At 36.2% G+C, this 26,955-nt stretch overlaps 1 protein-coding gene across 1 annotated transcript in view; it reads left to right on the top strand.

The window, feature by feature from the left end:
* The first annotated feature begins 15,225 nt into the window (after nucleotides 1-15,225).
* LOC140138747 (uncharacterized) overlaps nucleotides 15,226-26,955 on the top strand; it is a 157,404-nt gene continuing 145,674 nt past the window's right edge. The window contains exons 1-2 of the mRNA XM_072160508.1: nucleotides 15,226-15,942; nucleotides 18,806-19,200. Of these exons, the coding sequence (XP_072016609.1) occupies nucleotides 19,073-19,200 (128 nt within the window). The 5' untranslated portion in view covers nucleotides 15,226-15,942; nucleotides 18,806-19,072. The remainder of the gene's footprint in view (nucleotides 15,943-18,805; nucleotides 19,201-26,955) is intronic.

The raw sequence follows: 26,955 nt of genomic DNA, 5'->3' as shown, positions 1-26,955 counted from the left end.
GTGATTATTTTTCCAAGTGTAAGGATACTTTATTGGCGCAGTACAGAAATTTATTTAACTGTGTTGACGAACATGCATGCGTTAAAAATGATGTAGCCTAGGTCCAGCATTGTTTTAACCCACTGAACCGGCATTGCTCAGGAACTCTCACTGTCCTGCCCTAACTTACCCAAAAGACACAAAAAGCTGGAGCAGCAATCCACTGCGAGTGCAAGTATCCCATGTGATGCGATAGCACCATCATGCGAAAGCATGTGGCACGAAAAGCTTGGCCAGCCAAGATAATTTCCCTGTTGCAAGGTATGGCCGTCTGTGTGTCTAGCACCCAAGGGGTTCAAAACTGCACCCCAGAAAATGAAAATTCTCTTCATCTTCTTCATTCCATCCCTCCACCAAAAAGCAAGGGTGAAAATAAGAGAGCTTGAACCAGGAGCCACTTCGGCAAAAAAAAGTGGCCCCTGGCCCTGGTTCACCAAGATTTGAAGAAACCAAGGGCCACTTCCATTTACCAAGGGGCCAATAAAAATAAATATATGCTGGATGGGTTAAATAAGCACTAGTTGCTTTGAATTTGATACTTTTTGGTTCACTATCCAGGGGGCCAGTTTTGTGAGAAAGTGTCCCTGGTCAACTACAAATGAGATGGAACCAGGGGCCATTGCAGAGTTTCTGGGGGCCAAACGGCTCCCGTCTCCCGCTTAATTTCACCCTTGCCAAAAAGCCTCTTGTGAAGTTAGGATTAATTATTTATTTGTTACTTTTTCTCCTTTCAGTCTGCATTATTTAACTTCCAAAGCTTGCTGACTGTAGTACTACTGTTGATATGCACCTGTGCATATGTCAGATCATTGGCGCCTAGACTACTGGATAAGAATAAAGAAGGGTAAGTTCTGAAAAGAACCTGAGAATTGTGTTTGCCCGGCTTTTTGTCAAAAGCCGGGCAAACATAATTCTGGTTCTGGTTTCCTGAAATTGGGCTGTTCCAGTTGAAATCAATGACCCTATGGAAGATGCGACCTAATCTTCCACACAGGGGGGTGTGATTTTCAAATGGGATTACCTAAATGGGTGGGAGATTAAGCAGGTCTTCCATAGGGAATGTATGGATTTCAACTGGAATAGCACATTTTAGAGCTGGTAAAATATAATGTGCTTAAATTTCTGTATGTCAGATCGTTAGCACCTAGACTAGGCCTACTGTATGGATGGCCAAGCTCTTTTTGAATGGTTATTTTATACATGTAACAGGGTAAGTTCTGATAAGAACCTGAGAAAATGATTTTTGTCAAACTGGGCAGGAAACTGGAACCAGAACCGTGTATATTTGCCCAGCTTTGACATACAGAAATTTAAGCATACATGCCGTGCGTACATGTATTAACCAGCTCTATTTTCTATGCCAGTCAAATTTTAGGCCCCTGGATATGTTCCTTGTAGATAAAAAAAAGATACTGTGAAGCATTACATTTTCACGGCATTCATATTTTGTGTTTTAGGGAACCCATGTTGTGGCGACATAAATTTTTAGTGAATTTGTATATTTCTGTAAAGGCCTATAGGAAGAAAACATACTTGATTCACGAAATGTTTATTCAAATCAGTTCACTTTTGCAAAACTGCTGATTTATACAACAACAACAAACAGTCACCAAAGCACAGAATCTGGATCGGTCAGGCCTGTAGAACTTTTTTGTCACCTAAACTAAAATGGAGCAAGTAATGAGTTAAAAGATTCGCCTAATGGAACAAACTAAAAAGTTCCCTCCCGTGAAAATCTTGGCCAATAAGGGTACATACCCTTAATTCTTGTCGGTATTTTCAGAAGAGGGAGCTCTATTATGTACATTAAATTTATCGCTCTGCTTCTTTTTGTTCCCTTCTTCTATTTCAGGTTATTAGGCATCTTCTGGAAGTGTGCTCGCATCGGGGAAAGGAAAAGCCAATATGTTGCCTTATGTTGCGTTGCCATGGCAGTGAGCATTTTATTCTGGTCATGACAACAAGCCAGAAAACAGACTGACTATCATTTTAAGCAAACGTTCAGAAACTGGTATTTGATGTCCAACCCAGTCATATAGGTGACATGTGGGTGAGCTGTGTTATGCAACTTTAGTGTGTACACATTGAAAGTGGGACACAATTGGACCAATGTAAAAACTAAGCCTTATATTTTAATATAAAAGCATGCCCCTGGAGGCTTAAAAGCATGCCCCAGGAAGTATTTACCTACATTATGAGAGTTTTGGCATTCTGGATGTACATCTATTACATATAGATTTTAATTTTTAAGTATTTATGGTGTAAATACACGTATGGATCAAATACACTTATCGTCACTGGGCGGGAAAAACCTCATATGTACTTTTTGCCCTTGAACATGGATAAAGCAAACTTGTCTTGTCTTGCACCTACAAGACTTTATCAATTTTCAAGGGCAAAAAGTAAATATGAGGTGTTTCCTGCATGTACTTTTGGCCCTTGAACATGGATGAAGTAACCTCTTCAATATGACGTCTACATCTACAAGGCTTTATCCTTGTTCAAGGGACAAAAGTACATGAGGTTTTTCCCGCCCAGTGACGTTATGTAACAGTCACAAAATTCAAGTGAATTAATTTCTTACAGGTTTCCTGCATGTACTTTTGGCCCTTGAACATGGATGAAGTAACCTCTTCAATATGAAGTCTACATCTATAAGGCTTTATCCTTGTTCAAGGGACAAAAGTACATGAGGTTTTTTCCGCCCAGTGACGTTATGCAACAGTCACAAAATTCAAGTGAATTAATTTCTTACAGGAACCTTAACCTTCTATCTTCAGTTAGCATGCTTCATGAATTGCATAATGTAAGGCTTGGTCAGAACTAATAGATATGTGTCACATACAGCAGTTGAAGATATGTCTGGACCAGGATTTGGCTGTGATTGTGCAAGAATCAAGGACAGTAGAGGGCTTCAAAAGGAGATGACAGTCTGGACCGCGACACTCCGGCACTTGTTGGAAGACAGAGTACAGCAGACAGTACACGTACAATTGTGATTTCCGCATTTATAATTAAGATTACGTCATTGCCAGAGCTTGTTTTATTAATGATTGACAGCGGTGGGCGGACTTATACTCTTTGTTTTGTGAGCGGTACAAAAAATGTGATTCCCTGATAAATTAATAAATTAGAATTCGGACCGGCTCTTCCTCAGACCTCTATGTAGGACTCCATGGTATCTTCACATTACACGATCGTAGTAAGACTTGGCCGGCGACGACGCTTGTGAATTGCCTGTCTTCAACTGCGGTATAGCATGGTATAGGCAGTTTGTAAAGAGTGTCTCATCTCATAGTATAAGATCTCTGTGACAGTCTGCAGGTTTATTAAGATGATACCAATGGGCTATTCCAGTTGAAATACATACAACTGCTGTACATCCATGACCTAAATTGTCCATGTGGGGAGTGTGAATTTTAAATGAGACTACCTAAATGAGTAACTCCATTTGAAATCTACACCTCTCCCCCCTCGTGTGGGAGATTAAGGTCCTGTCTTCCACAGGAGGTGTATTTATTTTAAATAGAATAGCCCAAGAGGCCTCTTCAGCAGCTGATGGGAAATTAGTTCAGAAATATGTAATTTGTTGTTGGGCAGGAAAAACCTCCTGTGTCATTGGCCCCTGAACATGTTTAAAGTAAAACCTCCTATGTAACCTGTTGGCAGTTTTGTTTTTAAACATGTTCAGGGGCCAAAAGCACATATGTGACACGATCTGGTCCATGGGGGCTAAAGGCAGCAAATTTGAAACTGAGATAAAGGTAAAAATATGGAGTTCAAAAACAATAAAATACATAAGAAAATAGACATCAAAAAACTGCATAACTTTAGAACCAAGTATGCTAGGCCTTTGGCGTTTTCAGTAAATGATAGCCTATTATATGTATAATGTAATAATTACAGTAACTCAATTTTCAAAAATGCCTCCTTTGGCCCCCATGGACCAGATCATGTCACATATGAGGTTTTTCCTGCCCAATGGCAGTACAAAAACAGCACAACCAATCACACACTGGCAACAACATGTTTGATGAGCATTTTAGTGTGTATATGGCATGTACCATGTCGCTCTTGCTTGACACTGGGTATGAATGCATTGTCCACTGTACCAAATTGCCTGAAATTTATCAGTTGAATATGTCATGATGTTTGTGATGTTTTTCATAAATGTCCCCCTGAAAGGCCTATTGCAACTTTTACCAAGATGCTGACTTTGTACATTTGCATAGGGGGTTATATTACCTACCTTCTAGTGCTGTTAGGATAACTAAGCGTCCGGCAATCATAACATTATGCCTTATAAAAACGATTATTAAACACAAATCATGTGGTTTTATTTAAAACAAACTCATATTGACCATAAAAAAGGATTAAAACTTCCGGCTCTCAACACGCAATATTCAAAATTTGTGCCAATTTTTTCTAGTGCAATGACATAATGGTTATTTATGCTCAATATTTTATTGTATTCTGGCGCTTAGAGGCCGCATTTGCGTGTATTAGTGCGCCTTTTAGAAATCTCAATTGTTGTCGGCCTTCATTGTAATGATTATACTGAGACGTCATTGCACTAGACAATTTCACTACCCGGGAATTTGGAATATCGCGTGTTGAGAGACAGCTGTTTTTATATATTTTTATACCCAATATGAGTTTGTTTAAAATAAAATCATGTGATTTGTGCTTGATAATTTTTTTCTATCATAAGGCAAAATTTGTTATTGCCCGAGACTTCCTTTAAAAAGCGTTTGTCTATGAAGAAATGAAAAAGGCCCTGTGTAGTATACACTCTTCTGTTTTTGTTTATCATCTTCATTTAAAGACTACAATGAATTTCTGTTTTGTGGCATTTTGGCTTCTTTTTTGTCATTCAAAAATCTTAAATTTTAGATAACAAAACGTAACATCATGATGTTTACAAGCTAAGCCTGCGGTCTTCAGAGACAATTTTTTTTAAATTTTAACCTTATTGGCAAGAATTTAGACAAGGTATATTCACATTGATTCTGTAAAGTTTCTTGTGTGGGTTGAAGCTGTTAAATGTTTATAATAAATAATCTTTGTCTTAAATGTTGCCATTAATATTAACACATCAAAACAGTAACTACCCCCCCCCTTAATGAATTCCCATTATTCCAAAACAAAACAGTTTATTGTATGCCAATAATAAAGGAAATGCATGGGAAGCAGAATTTATTTATGCGTATTATGACACCTCATTTGTTGTAATGGTTCTAGTATTGACGTTGCAGCATCTATTTTAATGACGGTAACCAAAGATTTGAAATTTGACTGTAAGTCCCATTATATTGTATTCTTAAACACTTGAGAACGTTCCTGCAATCTTATTAGTTCTTACCCAGCTTTACCCATGTGATATGACACGATATCACACGGGACAGCGCGTGTGTGTCAACGCAATACGCATACTCGCTATTTGGACCAATCGGAGGCGCACAGCAACAATGGGACTGATCGATTTTAAGCCCTAGGTAATTCCTTGCAAAATGTAGGATTTAATTTGATTAAAATTTGTATGATATTTTTATTTGAATTGAAGTGTTTAAGAATGAGAATAAAGGTATTGTTTTAGCAGCTGTCGTATCGTCTCATATAACACGCGACATCATTATTTTTGGCGTAAAACAACTCTGCTTCGCCTTGTTGTTTTACTTAAAATAATGATGTCGCCCGTGTTATATGAGATGATAGATGCACTCCAGCGGCTAAAAACAATACCTTTATTCTCTAATTCAATACCCATTGAAGGAAATATGTTAGGCTCTCAATTGTTCTGGAATAATGTACATGAATTAAATTGGGTAGTTATTTTTTTTATATACCGGTACATCAGGGCTGTCAACCTTTTTTGAATTGCTTGGCGTGAGACAGAGGCGTACCAGGATTTTCCGACTCCAATGTTCATTTTGTACCATGATTATTTGAGCGACGGCGCTCGAGAATGTGAAAAGCGGGGGGGGTAGGAGCAACAAATTATTCATGACGATGTGTGAGATTTTAGTCAGGTTCCAGCTTTTTGCGTGAGATTTACTACCTAGGCGTGAGATTATACTACCTTGGCGTGAGACCGTGAGAAAGTGACCCAATGCGTGAGACTCACGGCCAATGCGTGAGAGTTGACAGCCCTGCGGTACATGTGTGTTTATGAATGCAACAAATAATTTATTTCTGCATATTATGACACCTCATTTGTTGTAACAGTACCAAATCTTGGGGTTGCAGCATACATAATATTGGGATGGTTGAGGCAACAGTGATTGCACATTAGTGCTGTAATTTACACTAGAGCTTGAAAGACTCACAACTTTAAGTTTATACTAGATTTGTTTATTCTAATACAAAAGGGAGCATTGTTATAAACAATAAACATTAATTTTGTTTGCAGGCCAATAGTAAACAATGTATAATGTAACCATTTAGAAGTCTTTAGAGGAAAAACATTCTTACATGTGTTGTGCCATTGTTTTAGTACACAGAAAGAGTATTTAATATATGTCAATTAATGTGCACAATCCATGTTTAATTGGGCTATAATTGGAAGACATGACCTTAATCTTCCACACAGGGGGTGTAAATTTCAAACGGAGTCACCCATTCAGATAACTTCATTTGAAATTCACACTCAATGTGTGGAAGATTAGGCCCTTCGCACTTGATTATTACTTTCCTGTTTACCGCCCGCGTCCAAAATTGAAAATCTCAAAATAATTAATTATTTTATTTTTATTTCTAATTTTCTCCTTTAAAATAACTTTCAACTACTTCTACTTGCCATTTTCTGACTTTAATAATATCAACAATAATGATGAATGAACAAAGAGTACAACTCAACCTTCACTTATTTATAAAATCAAATATTGTTGTGAAATAATTAAATGCCCGCTCTAGTCAAAACGAGTCAATAGTTGCTTGTAATAGTTCAAACTAAATAAAGAAAATAAAGATAATTAATAATTAAAAGTCACCTCGTCCCTTTTTCAAAATCTTTAACAGGAAACTAATAATCAAGTGCGAAGGGCCTTAAGGTCATGTCTTCCATGGTGGTGTATGGATTTCAACTGGAATACCCCTATTGTGTGTACATGTTTTGATCTGTTATCTTCAGAGCAGTGGTTACTGATTTAGGGTAATAGTCATGGGCAGTAGAGATAAACTTGGAATGCTGCATCTGAGTGAAGAAACTAGCCACACTCACAAGGATGGCATCAAAGGATGCTGTGTGTATCATGACCAAGATCCAATAATGTATAGCCGTCAATCATAAAGACACGTTGAGTGACAGGTGATGGCAGACAACATTCTGAGTTTATCTCTGCCGGTGACTACAGATTCCTTGATATGCATGTGCCATTCTCAGAATCACCACATAATGCAGCACAATCTGTCAGAAGCATTTTGATGTCACTACGTATCTCTAGGTGATAAGCAGTATTGTTCTCTGTTTGTAAATTGATTGTTGTGATAATAAAGTATTCTTTCCCTCAATTTACTAGAATTTATTTTAAAATATGTCTTGGTTACTGTCGAGAAGCAAGATTCTATATGAGATAATGCTGGGCCGGTAGTACATTATAATAATGATTTTATTATTAACTCCTTGACCAATTTGAGGGAAAGAATAATTTGAATCATGTACTAGTATTTAAAAAGGAAACTGCATGTTTGTTTGTTTTATGTAACAATACTAAACATCTCAAAAAAGTAACTAACTCCCTCCCCCCTTAAATAATGGCCATTATTCAAAAAGGGGCTATTGTATTACAACTCTGTAAAATGCGTTGGAAGCAGAATTTATTTCTGCGCATTTTGACACCTCATTTGATACGATAGCCCAGAAAACAATAAAACACCGGTCAATTTAATTTAGTGAGGTCCAGATTTGAAAGTTGCGCTTACATACATGTACAAATTTTTACAATACAAAAACACTCAGATATCATTACACAGATTTCCTTCCATTACACTGAATACAAAATCAATACAATTTACTGCAACTTTCAAATCTTGGGTTACATTGATTTCAATGTACGCTGTGATGACAATATTTAGCCAATTGCTACAAATGAGGTGTCAAAATGTGCAAAAATAAATTCTGCTTCCACCGCATTTTTCAGATTTGTAATTCAATTACCCGTTTTTGAATAATGGTCATTATTTAAGGGGGGTTAGTTACTTTTTTGAGATGTTTATTTAAATGTGTGTGACCGCATTGAGCCTCATCCCAACACACACGCACACACTACTTATTCATACTTTACCTCATCAAAATGCAGATAGGTGTTTTGGGTGATTCTCATAACTCCTTGAAATTCAAATTTCAAATATGTTTCATTTTAGGTGGTATAACAAAAACATGGTAGTTTGGTGGTATACCACCCAGAAGTCGTACTATTCAATGGGCCATAGGAATACACATTGTGCTATTCCATTTAAAATCCACACTACTCCTGTGGAAGATTTTGGAAATATCTTCCACAGGGGGAGTATGAATTCAAATGGAAAGAACACATTAGTAGCTCCATTTGAAGTTCACCCTCCGTCAGTAGAAGATTCAGGTTGAATCTTTCTCAGAGGGTATATGAAATTGGAGCTGTCTAATGTGTTAATTCCATTTGCAATTCATACTCCCACTGTGGAACATATTTTAAAAATCTTCCACAAGGGTAGTGTGGATTTTAAATGGAATAGCCCATTTTGTGCTTCTAGAATTCAAACCGCTTGAGCAATACACCTGTCCGACTTTGCCATTACTGCGGTGACCCCGATGAAAAACTCTGGTGTCCCAAGGCCGAGGGTTCCATCCATTATTTATTGTGTGCTATACAGCATTGTACCCGGGAATTGTACACAACACTGATATTCAACACACAATCATGAGTATTGAAATACGAATTAAATCTCCAGCACTGGTACATCTGTGTTGCCGTCATTAGAGGGCCAAATATACAGTAAACGCTTCTCGGATTGGTGTATACTCAAAACTTGAATAAGAATGTTTGAGTCATGAGCCTGAATATGAAGTAGAAAACGCCATGTGTTACAATTGGACCACCCACCTTCAAATAATCTAGGTATGATACCAGTGGGAATCCAGGGAATGCTTTCTGGAATGTTTTGGCATTTAAAGGTGGCCATATATACTGTAAAAGTCGATATTTTCGCGATTTTGAAGATTTTGTCAATTGCGCGAGAATTAAATTTCGCGGTTTTGATATTGATACAATAGAAACCTAATGCAAAAGGTTATTTTCTCGAGTTTTTATTTTCGCAATTTTATGTCCACTATGTCCACTAATGTTCGCGAAATTCGCGAAAATAAAAACCTCACGAAAATTTCTACTTTTACAGTAGGCTGTTCCAGTTGGAATTCATACACCCCCTTATAGAAAATGTGACTTCAATCTCCCATACAGTGTGAATGGGATTACCTGAATGGGATTTATTTTCTTTTGGAATACCCTACCACCGTAGATTTTCAATGTCTCTTATGAACGACCCATACACATACACTGTGAATGTAACAAATTGTGGGGTATTCTAATTGAAATCTAGAACCCCTGTGTGGGAGATTAATGTCATGTCTTCCATAGAGAGTGTATGGATTTCAACTAGAATAGCCCAGTACAGTACCAGCAATGTTGCACACAGGTACTGCTTAATTATTGATACCTGCACAAAATGTAGGTACTCTTAAGAGACATAATAAAGATGTATTTGTACACAAGTTGTACTGGCTCACAATGTAGGTACACTTAAGAGGCAAAATAAAGATGTATTTGTACACAAGTTGTATTGGCTCATGTTTTTAACAGGTTTGCATTTTCCTACTGTGAGTACACAAGTTGTATTGGCTCATGTTTTTAACAGGTTTGCATTTTCCTACTGTGAAAAGCGGACTATCTAGAAAATCTTGAGTTTAATTTGGTGTTGCTTTATATTCATTATCCCAAATCTTGGAAGAATAGGAATCTTACTGTTTTGCTCGGGAGGGTTTTTTGGCAAGCTGAGAGAGAGCTAATCAATTTTGACTGGCCAAGAGGGGATGGGGGAAAGCAATTTTTGGGCATGCTGTTTGGAAATTTTACCACTCCCCAGCTCAGTAGTGTAGCGGGGTGGTGGTGGATTAGGGGCAGAGTGCCCCCTGACAAAAAAGTAAAGAAAAAGATGACCCTCTGACAATAATGAAAGAAAAATGGGAAATGCAAATAAAAGGGCAAAGGAGCCCGTTTCCCAACAAAATTCACCCGATCAATCATGCAAAATTCACCCCGATCAATCATGGGCCAAATTAGTGTAAAATACCAGTTTTTTTTTTTTTTTTTTTTGCCTGGACGATACCTCAATTAATCCACTCGTTTTATTGAACGCGAAAATGTTAAAACCACACCCAGGGTTGCCAAAAGATTTCAGCCCGAATCGCGGGTTAAAAAATCGAAAAGTCGCCTAATTTTTTTTTTTTTTTTTTTTTTTTTTTTTTTGTCGCCTAATTTTTCTCTTTACCATTGGTTTCTATGGGGCAGGAAACTATCGGAAGTCGCGGAAGCCAAAGTTGAAAAGTCGCCCAAATTTTTTCTTAACCATTGGTTTCTATGGGACAGGAAATTGCCAAAAGTCGCGGGGAAAATCTTCACAAGTCGCCCAATTGGGCTACCAAATCGCGGGTTTGGCAACCCTGACCACACCCGTGTTGGGTTGATTAATAATGCCATAGTCTACCAGTACCAGTCGTTAACCACGGGCGCCGAGGGACGGTTTACTCAATCCCCGCAATTATATATAGTTCGACCTGACAGAATAAAAGTCACAATCCCTTCTCAATAAATTTTTGGCGTTCCCGAAAACTTGTACAAAAAATATTCCAGTCTATGCATTCTGATATTTTTGCAAAGGAGTTCTCCTTGATATTCAATTATTAAAACATTATTATTGAGAGGGGAATATGGGTTTTTACTTAAACTATAAGCGGATTATAAAGTTTTAAATGGAGAAAACACGGGGAAATCCGAAAATTTTGAACGGACGCGAATTTTTTTGTAGCTGCCGTCAATGTAAGGAGGTCTCCTATGGAAAAAAAAAAGATATCTTCATAATTTTATTGCAAAACTTCGACAGTGATGTATGATGTCTTTCGGTATTGATATACACTTCCTAACGAAAAACCAAGCCACAAGATCTCTGACTTCCATTAATATATAATCCTTATATTGCGCCCTCTTCTAGTCTCAGCAGCCACCGCCCAGCGCGTCTCTGTAGGCTACATTAAAAGTGAGGGCATAGTTGGTGGCTATGTACAAAAGTCAGGTGGTGGTCGCCGTGCATTCTCTAAATTCAGTAAATTTCTATCGTCAACCGTGTAATTGAATGGGATTATTTTGAAATTTTAAAACGCTTGAAATATCACAAACAAATAGGCCTATGTTAGTAAATAATATAAATACAAGCTAAAACCGTTGGGGTTCGATAATGAACCCCACAAAACTATTAACCCGAGTAGTATATGGAAAATGCCATACGGCCGGGCGGTTTCACATGTTGCCGGCTCGATCATGCCACTCGCCGCCTGCAAAAGTATAGGCAAAATTGATTTTCGGCTATTAATGCGATTTTCAACGACTTTTCTCCTACAAGAACGAAATAAAATCATAGATTTGACTGTAGAAACTAATGGTGGGCCTCACGACCCCCCCCCCGGTCATCTTTGAATTTTGATGGCGTGTCCTTCCCCCGGAAGGTGCCAGTGGGGTAAAAATATCACTAAAATGATGAGCGCAAGGGTAGGCCCCTATAGATCTACAATTAGCTAAGGTTGTTTGGGCGTAAACACGCGCGTTTGTATGACGGATAAAAAGGGGTAGTACAAGCCCCCGTCGTAGTTCTAGGGATAACCACCCTTAATCTCTAATATATTTCACTCATCTTAGTTCATTGTCTTATACTATTTCATTCAGGCACACTCCGCAAAAAGAAATAGCCAAATACCCCTTCGGTGTTACGAATACTAAATACCAAACTATACCATCTTCGTTGAATTTTAATTGAATTCCCCTATTCATTTGCAGCCATTGTGAAATATTTAAACCCTTTATAGTCATTTCAATGGGATTTAGACATATAGCCGAGAGGAAGTTGATTTTACCGCAGGGAAAGTGAAATAAACTAGCTTAACAAGAGTTTAATGCAGCTTTAATCGGGTTTTAATTGGATTAGGATCCAATCAGAAGATTGTTAGACTGTGTCGATGAAATCTAAACAAATCTACTTGCTCAAATTCCATGTCTACTCCCCATTCCAGAAAAATACATCACTATTTTTTTTAAACATATTATCCTGTTTTGCCAAATGAAACATAGCTAAATCCTTATCCTTTAGTTAGTCCTTACTGGCAATAAAAGTTAATTTTAATATTTTTGCAATTTTAGGGAAAATGGTCCAAAAACATGCAATTTTGCATATTTTTCTGCAATTGTAATCATAAAATTGTAAGACTTGGCACAAGTCTAAGCATTCAAAATCTTGAGTATAGGTAAGAGTTAGCTCATAAATTTAATATTATATGCTTTTTTTGCTAATTGGTTATGAAAAAGATTGGAAAACGTGTCTTCCAAAAATTAGAATGCATAACTTGAAATTAGCCTTTGTTGAAGTCTTTGGGATTGATTGTCAGAGAATACGAAAAAGGTCGAAAAACGCCCTAAAAATGCATGTTTTTGGCCCTTATTTCCAAAAATTGACCAAAAATTATTATTTTTCTTTCATTGCCAGTTAGGATTAACTAAAGGATTAGGATTTAGCTATGTTTCATTTGGCAAAACAGTATAATATACAATTATGGGGAGTAGCACCGGGTCTAGCACTGCACGTGTACACGTCGTCATTTTTGTATTCCCCCCTCCCCTCCTCTCTCCTCTCTCTCTCTCCCTCTCTACCCCTCTCTTATTCCAAAAATTGATTTATAGGCCCGGGTTTATAGGCCAGCATACTTTTTGCAAGGTAGTCCGAAGTAAGGAAAGTCTACGTTAGTAGCAGCAGCATATTGTGTAAGGAAACTAACTTTTGCCTTCTCTTTCTCTCGCTATACTGTACCATGATGCATTAATAGTCATGTTAGTGGTACGTGGAGTATTATTGAGATATCCGCTTGTATGGGTGTGGTTTGTGTGAGGGTGGGGTGTGTCTATTCGCGAGCTGCATTCTTTCTCATTTGCAAAACTTGATTCATACGAAATAATGTTTTGCAAGGTAATCTGAAATAAAGAAAGTCTACGGTAATAGCAGCATTACATTAATAAAAATTTTTTTTTAGAATTGCTTACTCGACTCTCTTTCATTCTTCTCTCGCTATACACTTGTGGTACATGTAGGGGTGGGGTGGGGTGTATGGGGTGTGTTTACGCGCGCCGTGTGTCTATTTGCGTGCTGTATTCTGTCTTATTTACGAAAATTGATTCATACAAAATATTTTTGCAAGGTAAGGCCGTATAAAATTAATGTTTTGGTTCTCGTCCAGAGGATTTTCATGAATTGATGAGGGAGGGAGGTGTTTTTTTTTCAATGTAAAATTAGCATTGTCAGTAGTTTTCGGGCTTCTCCAACAGTGCTCGAGGAAACGATGAGGCCCTTTTTTTTTTTCAAATGTGAGATTCTGAGGATAAACCCCTAGAGTACCACAAAAAGACTTGGAAGTGATGCTTGTTCTCTAATAAACTTATTCATATGTATGAAGATTTCATAAATCATTCCAAAGTCTAAAAAATTGAAAAATCTAAAAAAAAAAAAAAAATCTGACAAATCCCAGAAATTGAGGAGGGAGGGACGAGAACCAAAATATTAATTTTACACGGCCTAATCCGAAGTAAGGAAAGTCTACGTTAGTAGCGGTAGGTCTTATTTTTATAAAGAAACAGCTCGATTTAAAACCACCCCTTTCACTCTTTCTCTAGCTATACATCAGTGGATCATAGCGTTGTTTAGAGGTGTGGTTCGTGTTCTTAATTCTTACGATTAAAACGTTAATTTATTGGATTGCGATGAGGGACAAATCCAAGCTTAGATTAAAAATTCTTAATCTAATAGATTGAAATAGAGCTAATCTGAACTAGATTACCATTCGATTGAAATTTTTAATCTTAATTTGGTTAGTATTGGATAGTGTCTATTTTAATCCAAGATTAATCCATGCTAAAAATTAATCTTATGGATTTGAGTTTTAATCTATAAGATTGAAAAATAATAATCTAATTCCGATTAGTTCAATTTTAATCTATCAGTTTAGGCCGATGAAAGTCGATTTTGAGTTTCCCGTCACCCGCCCTCACTTCATTTTCTGATCCTCACTTGAATTCATTATTGTGATTTTCCAAAAAATATCGATAAAAACTGGTTATATTTGCAAAAAAATGATGAATATCCATTTATTTTTTGTGGAAAAATCAAAATCAAAACATACATTTTGCTGTCAACCTTGCAGACTCTTTTTAATATACTTTTGTATCTCATTTGGGCTAAACATCCATCTTCAAGTGAGTGAGCGGCACTTAAACACATTTTACATGCGTGTTGGTCATATAATGAAAGGCAGAAAAAAAATGAATAATGAATAATGAAAAAGTTACCTCACTTGTTTTCAGAAATTATGTGACGGGAAACTCAAAATTGACTGTTAGGGGCCTTATGAATGTTTAATCCATGCTTGGATTTGTCAGAAATTTAAAATTGTACATTTGCATAACCATATTTGGCATCAGCATGAAAAGTCTAGTATCAGTGGTGCTTAAGAATTGCTCTTGATATTTTGAGAAAATATCTCAAAACTTTGGCTTTTTATGTTAAATAACAGATTTTCAATTCAATTACGATCTTATTAACTAATGAACTAACAGATGAAAATTGTTGCCGAAAAAAAAATGCACAATAAAAATAAACAATCAACGGATACATTAGCAATTCCACTTGATAACGTTTGAAAATTATTTCTTACTTTATTCTACTAGGAACATGTAAAGAAAAGATTTTCAATGCTAACCGATAAATGATATGCATTCTATCGTGACTACTACCACCTTACGATGAATATTAAACTCGAAAATGTCTCATTGATAATATTTTCATCCAAATACGCATGCTCGATTCAAACTGAACGTAAGTCAATCCACCTACGTGTTTATCACACACAACCTCAGCTTATTTCTTCTCCGCGTGTATAAATTGGCGGGAATATTCCACACACATCATTCTAAATATTGATCAATCTTTGCCAGAAGACGCAGACGACAACAGGAGGGAAAATCTGCGTTCAATCGGTCAGTGCCAGTGTAATATAAGGACGAGAAAAGATCGGATATTGAGCCACTAGTTTATGATTTCAACCCGCAAAGGTATCCTCGTTGAAGTGAATCGAGGCCGATTGCCTCATCTTCATCTGATCAGTGGCACAGGAAGGCCACCATTAAGAGTCTAATGATTAAAGCAGCGCGTTAACAACCTGCTTTTATATATGCTTATTTCGCACTATGCATAGTTAATCTATAATACATTACGCTTTTTTCAACAAATTATCACATTTTAATCAAACAAAGGTGTTTATAGTTGTAAATATTCGATATTTGGAAATTGGAATTCTTAACGTAGTTTTGCAGACGATTTTTGGACTAATACATCGCCATATGTGGATATTTTGCAAGCAGACTACAGTTTGACATATGGTAGAAAAGCGCGGGAGTTTGTGACGTCGGTTTGTTGTGGAAATTTTGAGACAGTACTTGTATTTACTTATTTATTACATTGCATTACATTGACCACTACACGTTGGATACATACTCAAGACACGAGTCCTCGCTCCGTACTACATTTTAATTTCCGCTGAGTAATGGGGCCTTTAAGGTATGGTATGTTTTGACACTTTGTGTTTTAGATAAGTGCTTCTAGATGATAAACAGCTTATAGTAAAAGCCTTGTGTTTTTCCATTTAAGTAAGAATATATGCATACTATTAATGTTATTTATCAGCATGATCGTTTAGAAATAGTTTATTAATCAGAGGAAGCGATATGCATTTATCTCCACGCAACGCTTAATTTTTAATGAATAATATTGAAGCATCTTCTCGTTTTTTAAGTGTGCATTTATTAAAGCATAGCCTGTATCGAAACGTGATAGTAATGTATGTAATGTTTACAGGATGCATTTTCTCTGTACTCATGAAGGATATTGTTAGTATTTTGTGTGATTATATTTGTATTATTTGTATTATTTATTTATTTATTTATTTATTTATTTATTTATTTATTTATTCATTTATTTATTTATTTATTTATTTATTTATTTAATTTATTTATTTATCTTTATTTATTTCCCTTTTTTATTTGTTCATTTCATTATTCATTTATTTATCCATTAATGCATTATTCCTGCTTTCCTTCATGCGTGCATTTATTTATTTACTCAATCGTTCGTTCATACGTTCGTTTGTCATTCATTCATTCATTCATTCATTCATTCAACTATTCATTCATTCATTCTTTTGAGTGAGTCAATCAGTCATATGTTTTGATTTAATATCTAGTATAATTAATCATATTAACAATGTGAGTGAAAAATACATTGTCGCTAATTAAGAAGGTTCTATATTTTCAACAGAATCAGATGCATCGTTCATATTAAACTAATCTATGTTAAGCATGATTAGTTGCATTATTTTCCATTATGGAAACGGTGTCACGAAAATGTGCCATATAATTATGTATAGTGTATGAATAATAATTAATGATATATTTCCCAAGCAATGCCTGATGTCTTATGATATCATATGATATTTGTATAAAATATCTCGAAACCTTTACGCTGATTATTATTTTTTTAAGTATGAGAAAACATTATGAAAGTCAATTCAGAGAGAAAGCAATATGCATATTCTACGTAGGAGTATAATGAACGAATGATCTCCAGGTATAGCTTTTCATTGATATTATCTTAGGAGTCAATATAAAGCGCAGATAATTAATCGAATTAATGACATTGCTGATTTTTGCTCAAATGAAGGATAAAGTCATAAACTTTGCATGGTAAGCGTTGAAATTATAATTCAAGGTTTTTAATGCGTGGTGTAGCAGGAGGTGGAAAAACTACACTTTGATCAACATTGTGTGAATAAGACATAGGAAAGTCACGTGCAATTTTCTAGTTGTTCGTGTGTGGGGAATTGTGGGGGTAGGTTAGTGGGTTAGGTGGGGGTGTGTTAGGGGATGTGTGGTTTAAGTGTGAGGGTTGCACACCCAGCGAACACACAACGTCCTACAGAGAAATGTGAGATGCCGGGTTATATAAATGGTATAAAAACGTTTCAATAACATGAATAAAACATTTTTAAGAACGTGATGTAAATCATTCTTTCATAATGTTATTGAAATGTTGACAAAATATTTTGCAAAAATATTTGCCCAAAATATTTTACAATAACGTTTTAAAAACGTATTTATGATTTTATAACCCAGATATTTAAATGTTGTTAAAACATTTTGAATAAACGATTTAAGAACACTTTTGTGTTTGCTGGGTAGAATGGTGATAACGTTTCTGACAACGTTTAGCAGATTCGCATCTGTTTATACCACAAACAAAACCCAAGCTTAAATTTCTCCCTCATCTATTCTATTCTAAGTAATAAGGACATCTTTAAAGTAAACAAACTCTATTTTTGACAACTAAGACCAAGTCTGCGGCAGGAAGCGGTGGTTACCAACTGATAGTCATTGGATTACGTTACATGCAAATCTAGTTAGCGAAATACTGACGAGATTCATTCGCTGAGTTACCCCGCGGCCTGAATACGGAAGTGGCAGACTATCAGCCGATCATGACACGACGTCCACTTTTTGCGCCTTTTCATGATATGTCTCACCTCCCGGGTTTCACTTATAAAAATGCGCTATTCCAATTATAATCCATGCACATTGTACCCCCATGGAATATACGACCTGAATCCGTTCCACAAAAAGATTTTGAATTTCAAATGCTTACCTGTACGGGTGACTCCATTTGAAATGTACACCCCCTGTGTGGGAGACTAAGGTCATATGTCTTCCAGGGGGGTGTGTTGCTAAATGGGTGACTCCGTTTGAAATCTACACCCAACGTATGGGAGATTAAAGTATTGTCTTCCAGAGGGGGTGTATTTATTTCAACTGGAACAGTCCAATAATGCACATCTCATATATCGTCGCATGAAAAGGCTCGCATGTAGAATCTAAATATGGATATTAATACTTCAAATTGAGTAAGAGCTAAGCGATCATGTTTAACGCGATGACAAACATGCCAAACAGGCTAAAAAGTCTACACTCCCCCTGTGTAAGATTGTCATAATATCATCTACAGGGGGAGTATGCATTCCAAACGGAAATATAGCACATTAACCAACTCTGCTTGAAACTTACACTCCCTCCTCTGGAAAATTCATTTCTCACAGGATGCATAAAATTCAAATTGCGCTGCATATGTGTTAATTCCATTTGAAATTATTATTCATACTCCCCCTGTCATGCCTGTGGAAGATATTTCTAAAATCGTCCACAGAGGTAGTGTGGGTTTTAAATGGAATAGCCCAATTTTCGTCCCGTTTTCTGCACAATCATCTTACTTTCCACCCCATATCATTTCAAGTCACGCATACAGAATATGGTATTTTAAGAACTGTTATTAAGGATATTAATATTTTGTTTTGTGCTTGTTTGTTTCCCTCCTCCAGGCTTTAAATTATCACCATATAAACCACTCGGAATCTAAGGTACAATAAGTGAAAATCATACGTTTCACATGTATTGAATACTACATCTTTAATACCCAACTCACGTCTCTATATAAAGAGAAGACCTTCTTTGGTTGAGGTACATTTTGGGTGAAGAAGTTGACGAACATATAGCCGGGATAGCAAGCTAACGTCACTTTGCACAGTGACGTGCTTTCGGAATATATATATATATCTATATATCTTTAAGACAAGAGAGCAGTGGAAATGTCAGAGACTATAGACTACGGAGTTTTTGAACATTCCCCAAGTATGGAGGAATTAGCTAAGCAAGGAGTGCATTTAAAATGGAATGATTTACTCAAGGAGATTGGTGGCACGGCTTTATTAGCTGGGTAAGTACTAACATGCAAAGTTCATATTCTAATTGTTTGTTTGTTTACAAAATTTAGCTCGCAATATGCTTGTGTTTTTAAGGTGATTGATTCGCTGTCTCAAAGCAACGGCTACTTGATTTCTTTTTGCAACATGTATATGCTTCATTCCTAATGTTACGTTGTACTTGAACATTTATAGCAAGACTGTCCCATTACTTTGAGTTTAACCTGGCAAATAGTGCTTTACAAGTTACCAGATTTTAGAAATTATAAGATTTGTTGTCGTTAAAAATACAGACAGTCGTAAATGTATTTATACATATCATGTTGTTGCTATATTTAGCCCGGTGATGCAGCGTACATACATCCCTTTATTAGTCATTGAACTTGATCTGTTCACACTCTAGTTTATAAATAAACCAAATGTAAATAATTACATTAATTTCTTTTATGGAATTATTATTTAAATCATGATAATGAAGCGTTGAATTGTCTTTCTTTTCATAATGCAGCCTTTGTTTGGAGACAATTAGGCTATACATATTGTACAATATGATAGGCCTAGAGACCCGGGGATAGATACGATATTATCATATAATGTTTTCAAACATATTGCTTTTAACTTATCATGCTTATGAGCAGTTATTTGATCATAAACATGCGCGTATTTTTTTTGGGGGGGTAAAAGCAGGGGCGGCCAAAATGAAGGGGCGGCGGAAGAAGAAGGGCGGCAAAAACAGGGGCGGCAAAAACGAAGGGGCGGCAAAAAGAATTAGTAAATTAAAAAGGGCGGAAAATTTGATAAAGCAGAATTTTTTTTTTTTTTTTGCTCTTCACTTTTTCAAACGACCGAGAAAAAAATTGGGTAAACCTTTTCGGGCTGTTGAGGAAGGGGCGGCAAAATTGAATTTTCTTCAGCCCCCGGGGTTGGGGCGGCCACGGTACGCCACTGATAAATATAAAGACACGACATAGTGAAGTGTTGTCGTGCAAGGACGCGCCGGAATTGGCAAGCGTGCACTACTTGCATTTTTGTCACATTGCAAGAATACAGCAACGTGGAGCGAGCCGCTACATTGGGCTATTCCAGTCGAAATCCACACACCCCCTATGGAAAATATGATCTTAATCTCTTACACTTGGGAGGGTGAAAATGGGATTTACCTGAATAATAACGACATTTAAAATCTATACATCCCATGTGTGGGAGATTGAGGTCATGTCTTCCAGGGGGTGAATGGGTGACTCCATTTAAAATCTACATCCTCTGCTTTGGAGATTAAGGTCATGTGGATTTCAACTGGTATAGCCATTAAGCTGCTGCTTTCTGCAGTGCATGATTACAAACACAAGTTTACGATATTTCCTTTCACGAAATTCAAGATATCTATATAAAAACAACTAAAATGTATAATCAAATCTAAAATACATCCATATACATTTTGCAGTAGCTTCAAAATCTTTGACAATCTGTTAAGATGATACTTTTATTATCTTTTCAGCCGCGTATAATCAATAAGACACATACCATTAACATTTAAACAAATAGGAAAGGCAAATGATTCTAAGTATTCGTTTAAGAATAATGAATGTCATAAATAATATCAAGCAGTAAATTCTATAAGCTGTATACACATTGAGTCGCATCAGCCTAAGTATTTAAAACAACAAGTAAGAATTAAAACACAAGAGAGTAGTGGATTTTTCCTTTTAAATCTCGCTATAGCATTACTTTTGCTGAAAGACGAAGAATTCGTCGTATAAGTGCAATAAAGTCATGTGCAAAAGGCTGCCTCATGTATATAGATTTTGAAATTACATCTGCAGGGAAGTCCAAAAACTTGTCAAAAACGTTTCAGTGCTTTAACATTTTTGATATTAAAATATCATTACTGCATTGAGTTTGAGATTGCTAATTACATGATCAAAGTCGGACCCGGAAGCACTACCTCCAGAGTTGACACCTGAACATGCGCGGTTGTTTGATAGCATGTATAATAAGCAAAGATAAACACTGATGGCGCTATTTATCTTAAATCGTGTTTTCATCCGTCTTTACAAAAGTAGACACTGGTATAATTAGAAAAAGAATAATAAATTGGAACAAAGTTTTCAAAAAACTTTTTGTCAATAAAATTAATGTTAAGAATAACTTATATTATTTGGCTAAATTAGATTAAAAATATATGTAAATAGCGCCTTCAATTTACACACAAATTTACAGTTTATAGAATACAAAATCCCACAAATAAGCAAAAAAACACCTAAAATCTATCTTTAAAAGAGCTGGAAATATACATATTAGTGTGATAGTCTGTTGTTGATATTGTCCTGGTCTAGAATTGAACATTAAAATTATAATGTTTTGTTAGAAAATTTAATGAATGATCACATCAAACAACAGTGATTAAGCTACATATTTTAAACGGCAAAATGCAGCTATTGGACTTGCGGCTTTCTTACACACAAATGACGACCTGACTAAAATGTTAATCTCATGACGGCATTGAGTTTGAGATTGCTCATCACGTGATCAACGTTGGACCTGGGAGCATCTCAAGTCCCACTGACTCCAGAGTTGACACCTTAACCCCCTGGACACTACTAGTCATCTAACAGCAATTCTGATTGGTTGGTAACTTGAAATGCTTATTTCAATTGCCAATTATGGCTAGGCTTTAAACTAATTATGGTCAAACTTACATTTGCAGATGATCTTATTAATACCCTCCTTGATTGGTTCAAAATTGGACACAATATTCATTTTGGCCAATCGGCAGGTAGTTTTCATATTTTAAATGACAAAAGACAGCTATTGCACATACGGTTTTCTTACACACACATGACGACAAACAACACCTGTAATATAAACTCAATGTAAATATGTGTAAGGGTAACTGTAACCAGCTATAAAGCGTTTGACGTAAAAAGGTAGCGCTTATAACCGAGGCCAATACCCAGCTTGTATAAGCTGTACTTATATCAGCAATACAAACTCGGCGGATAATTATTAGCATCCTAAATGCAACCGTTAATGCATTTTATGGTATCATTAATATATCAATAGAATTGTACAGCAATTATAAGGAACTATGGAAAAGCTTGTTAATGTGAAAAACAGTAAAAATGCGATAAATGTAGAATCCATCTTGCTATAAATTACGGATAAGAAGACATAATGCCAGTCTGTTGCTCAAATATTTATTTTAGATGATTATGACATTTGAAACCCTAACATATTTACACCGTATCACCCCAGCCAATCAGGTCGATGTCTGAAAATGTGAATTTGAAACTATATAGAGCAAACTTGGCATTTCAAATTAACTTGACTTCATGCAGTTACGGGGTTGGGGACATAAAATGGATTTCTAAAAATGTTAAATGTAGAAAGACGGGCGAATGTCTATATTATTACCACCGTACATTATTAACTCTCTTCACGCGGGTGTCGACTGCAGACGACATATTTTTTTTTTTTTAAATCAAAATTAAAAAATTTCAGAAATGTAGATTTTCATAACCATATTTGGAATCAGCATGAAAATTGCATTAAAATGAGTACAAACAAGCCTAGTATTGGTTCAGTAGTTCTTAAGATAGCTTTTGATATTTTGAGAAAATATTTCAAAACTTGAACTTTTTCCGTTGATGAAGCGCATGACTAGCACGCAGAGCATTAATGCAAGCAATACATATACTTACTACGAAAACAACATCACCTCACGTTCACAGTAGTATTATAATGCATAGATGCCTTACACATTTTGGCGCACATAAAAAACACGTTACACGTGAGTATGATATGTACGCGTGCTTCGTATTGGTAAGATCATACTAAATATACAAAACACATTGTGCATTCTGTCACTACGAGCATATTGAACAATACCAATACAATGTAAGAAAACCCGGAATATTGGGCTATTGCAGTTGAAATCCATACAACCCTGCCCATTACTATAATTCTCACAAGTAAAAACGTAGTATATCTCTGCGTATTAGATATTGATACTGTTTTTTGCCAGAGCTTGGTTGAGCAGAGAATTAAGATATCTTACATTCCCACAATGCATTACTTCCATTTCCACTTTCTGTACTGATTTGCTATAGTGCCAAATTAGATACATAGATCGATAGTAACATACCTCAATGAACATCCAGATCTTGTAAAAATCTGTTATTTCTTGACTATCAACGATGATTAGCCAGTCTATTCTCAACATGAAAACAGGGGGAACCTGTACAAAGTAATAGCAGTGTCATTTGATGCAGTGAGGTAATGCGTCATGTTGCAAAGGGTTCTGGGAAGGGTAAGATGTCTTAACTGTTGGCTAAGAGATAAGAACAGGTGTTTTCAGTAAGTCTGCTCTCAAAGTGAAAATGTAGTATCTACAAGTAAATAACATAGCATATACTGTTGGGCAATCTTGGGCAGCTCTATAGTGTTTTGACTCAGTCCGCTCACAATGCCAAATCATGAAATGCAATATCTGTCGTATGTAATAAAGTAAACTACAAGAAGATTCCTATTGGGTCGCTTGCAAAGGTACACCTTTAATTGCCAAGGTAATTGGCTGATGCTGTGCAGTACCAGGGGAGTACCCGTGTTGTACAAGTGCAGTACCACAGCTGGTGAATCATGTGCAGTAGCAGGAGTGGTACTGTGTAGGTATACTCTGTGTGTACCATGCAGTCATGTACCTAAAAAAAGACACCATCCCAGAGCCCAGAAGCCTCGAACCGAGGCTATCATGTACCTTCGCGATGGTACACATGTGCAGGCGGCCCCAATAGGAATCTTGCAGTGTAGATACCACCTTGTTACTTCGGAGGGCTGATTATATTTAGAACTACTGTACATTGTTTTAATAAATACCCGATGTACTAATGGAAATTGATCTACTGTATGTGGGATAGATTTTTTTGATATAAATAATCAAGCCGCCAAGCCTGTACAACAACATCCATAGTAAAATTCAGTACATCTTAATAATACGTAAGAAGATATTTTGAAAGTGAGGATGTTATGGAATGAGGTTACCGTTTTGGTCAATCCCATAAGCCTTTGCGGGTAGTCCCCTGATGTCATCGCACTTCAAGTCTTTAAAATGCGCATTAATGATGTGCTCACCGACTTCACGTCAAATGGTGACATCAGAGGCCCGTGCGCAAAAGCTTACTAAAAAGGTAAATATGAAAATTGCCCTAAATATCTAGTGATGTTTATATTTACTATCATCTTTTTGGCGCAATAGTAAGCCAGGCTTGCTTCCCTGGCCAGACATACAGGTTTTTGATGAATATATTAATGAGAAGTAATATTCTCCAGGGTAGGCCTTATGAGCTAGCTATGAATCATCAAACCCTACGTATACTCCGTATGTAAATAACTTGCTACCTATATCATGATATATTCCCATGTGATTCTATACTAGGCTTGACAAAACAAATTGTTTGTTTCCCGGAGAAGATAAAAAATATGAGAATTTGAGGGTTAGATAGTCTTTACTGCTTAGTTTGTGTTATTGCACATTCCTCTGTAAGAAATAACCAGAATTACACAAAATATGGTTAGTTGAGAATTAAAGGTATAGGTTGTCAGATTTTTTCATATTGTGTTTTGTACCTCACATTGAGGCCTGTACCAAAATAATCCAATTGTCAATTTTTGAGGTAAACTAGCCGTTTTGATATTAGAAATAAAGCGTGTTTCATCACAGACCCTAGGGTCTGTGGTTTCATATACCACACATAGTGCACTTACGTCCACGGCGAATTCACCGTGACCTTTCCAGCCATAAACCCGCTTATTGAAGATTAAACCGATATATGCAGTACTAAACCATTATATAGTAATCTATTGTCCAATGCAAATTTATTACCACCTGATAATATTGATCCAATGAGCGACCGAATTGTCCGCTACGGACGACTAATCCAATCGATAATGACTCTATTGACATGTACGCACGGAGCCCCACTGACCGAGTTTTGGGATATTTTTCACTGATTTGCAGCTGTTTGCTGTCATTTACTCATCAAGGCGGAGTACCGTTATTATAAGGACTATGCCAATTATTTAAAGATTGACATGTAGAGAATAAGCCATAATTGATTGACAGAAAGTACTAAATTTGTACCTATGACGGTTTTATGACGCCAATCTTCAAAAAACGATCAAAATGGCTGCCCGGTGAAGTAAAATGTGCATTGGAATAACACGGCGAGTTTGGATAGATGGTAGGATTTCTTTTTAATAAAATGTATGTTCCCCCGTTATTAAAGCTTGTACCGGGTTGAAGATTCAGATATTTGGAAAAGAATAAGTAATTGAAACAGAGAGAAAGTACTAAAATCATAGCTTTTATACTTTTTGATATATGATACTAACTAGTTCATACCCAATAGCTACGATACAGTTCAATTGCCTATTGTGAGTGCCCCTGTGTTATGTGCATACATGTAGTTAACAATAACTGCATGATGATTTGGGGATGAGGCTATCACTTTTTTGTTCATAAACGGAATGTATTTTACTCCTAAGATTTCACTAGGATTATGAGAAAATATGAGCTTTCTGATGATGCCAAAATCTTCATTTTGATAGGAGGGGATGAGACTGTCGATCAGGTCATCCATCTTACATTTTCCAACCAAATAAAACAAAACACTATTTTCTCCTCTGCCATGCCAAGTCGACTTATACGTGCACGGATAGGAAATACGTCATGCTCCAATTCACGTATTACCAAGTATAAAATATGACATGATTAATGATTCACGTTACCTTCTCTATATTTCATAAATAATTACTGGATCGACCTAACTTAACCGGAATCGTATTTAAGAATAGCAATGTTGTCATGTTGGTTTTGAATTTACACAATAGCTGAAAGCCGTATTTCGTGATTTTAGCATATCGTAGTAAGGCATGGTTCAATGGATATCCTCGAAAAAAGCTTATTTCTACAATTTCAGTTGATTTGGACGTTGAATATGCGAGTTACACATAATTGCATGTATAACCAGTGTGCTTCGACTATATTTATAAATACGTTTTTAATACACACGTGACCACCTCCGCGCTGCCATAACAGCTTGTAGACAGTAAGTTTCGAAGTGACCTTCTACATAGCGTGTGTTCTTTCTATACATTTGAATGCAAAGGCGGAACAACATGAGACTACTGTACAGCAAAATTATCTATTTTGTTCAACTTTCTGATTATATTGTAAACATTTCCGTCATTGAATACTGTTTTCCGTCGTCGTCAAATACTTTCAAAATGTTGTTTTCGATAACATATAACAAATTCGGAATTGCAAAATGTGTAATAATTTTGCTATTCAATCAATACTTTAATTTGATGATATTTATCTACAGAGTTCTTATCCTATTCTGTATAGTGGTCAATGCATGAGGATTTGGTCACGCTTACTGGTCTTGGTATGTCGTGCCCATGGGTCACGTGCGTATTTATAACAACATATTTATAAATATAGTCGAAGCTTACTGATCACAGCGGCCCATGGCTCATACTGGGTTGAAAATCAGAGCTGTCGAGAACCCAAAATGTATTTTTAAAATGGACGATATTTTTGTCAAACGACAGAATCTGCAAGAAAGTTTGTATCTCAACGTTAAGGAACCAAAAATATAGAGAAATATATGTAGAGATGCGGTACAAACTTAACCTTTTCAATACCTTTTAGGTAAATTTTTATTAAATTCACTATATTTTAGTGGAAATGTTATAAACCACTTTTTGTA

Source organism: Amphiura filiformis, chromosome 18 (assembly GCF_039555335.1).
Source record: "Amphiura filiformis chromosome 18, Afil_fr2py, whole genome shotgun sequence".
NCBI classification, from domain to species: Eukaryota; Metazoa; Echinodermata; class Ophiuroidea; order Amphilepidida; family Amphiuridae; genus Amphiura; species Amphiura filiformis.
Note: the sequence above shows the minus strand (reverse complement) of the source record. Positions and strands in the feature narration are given on the sequence as shown.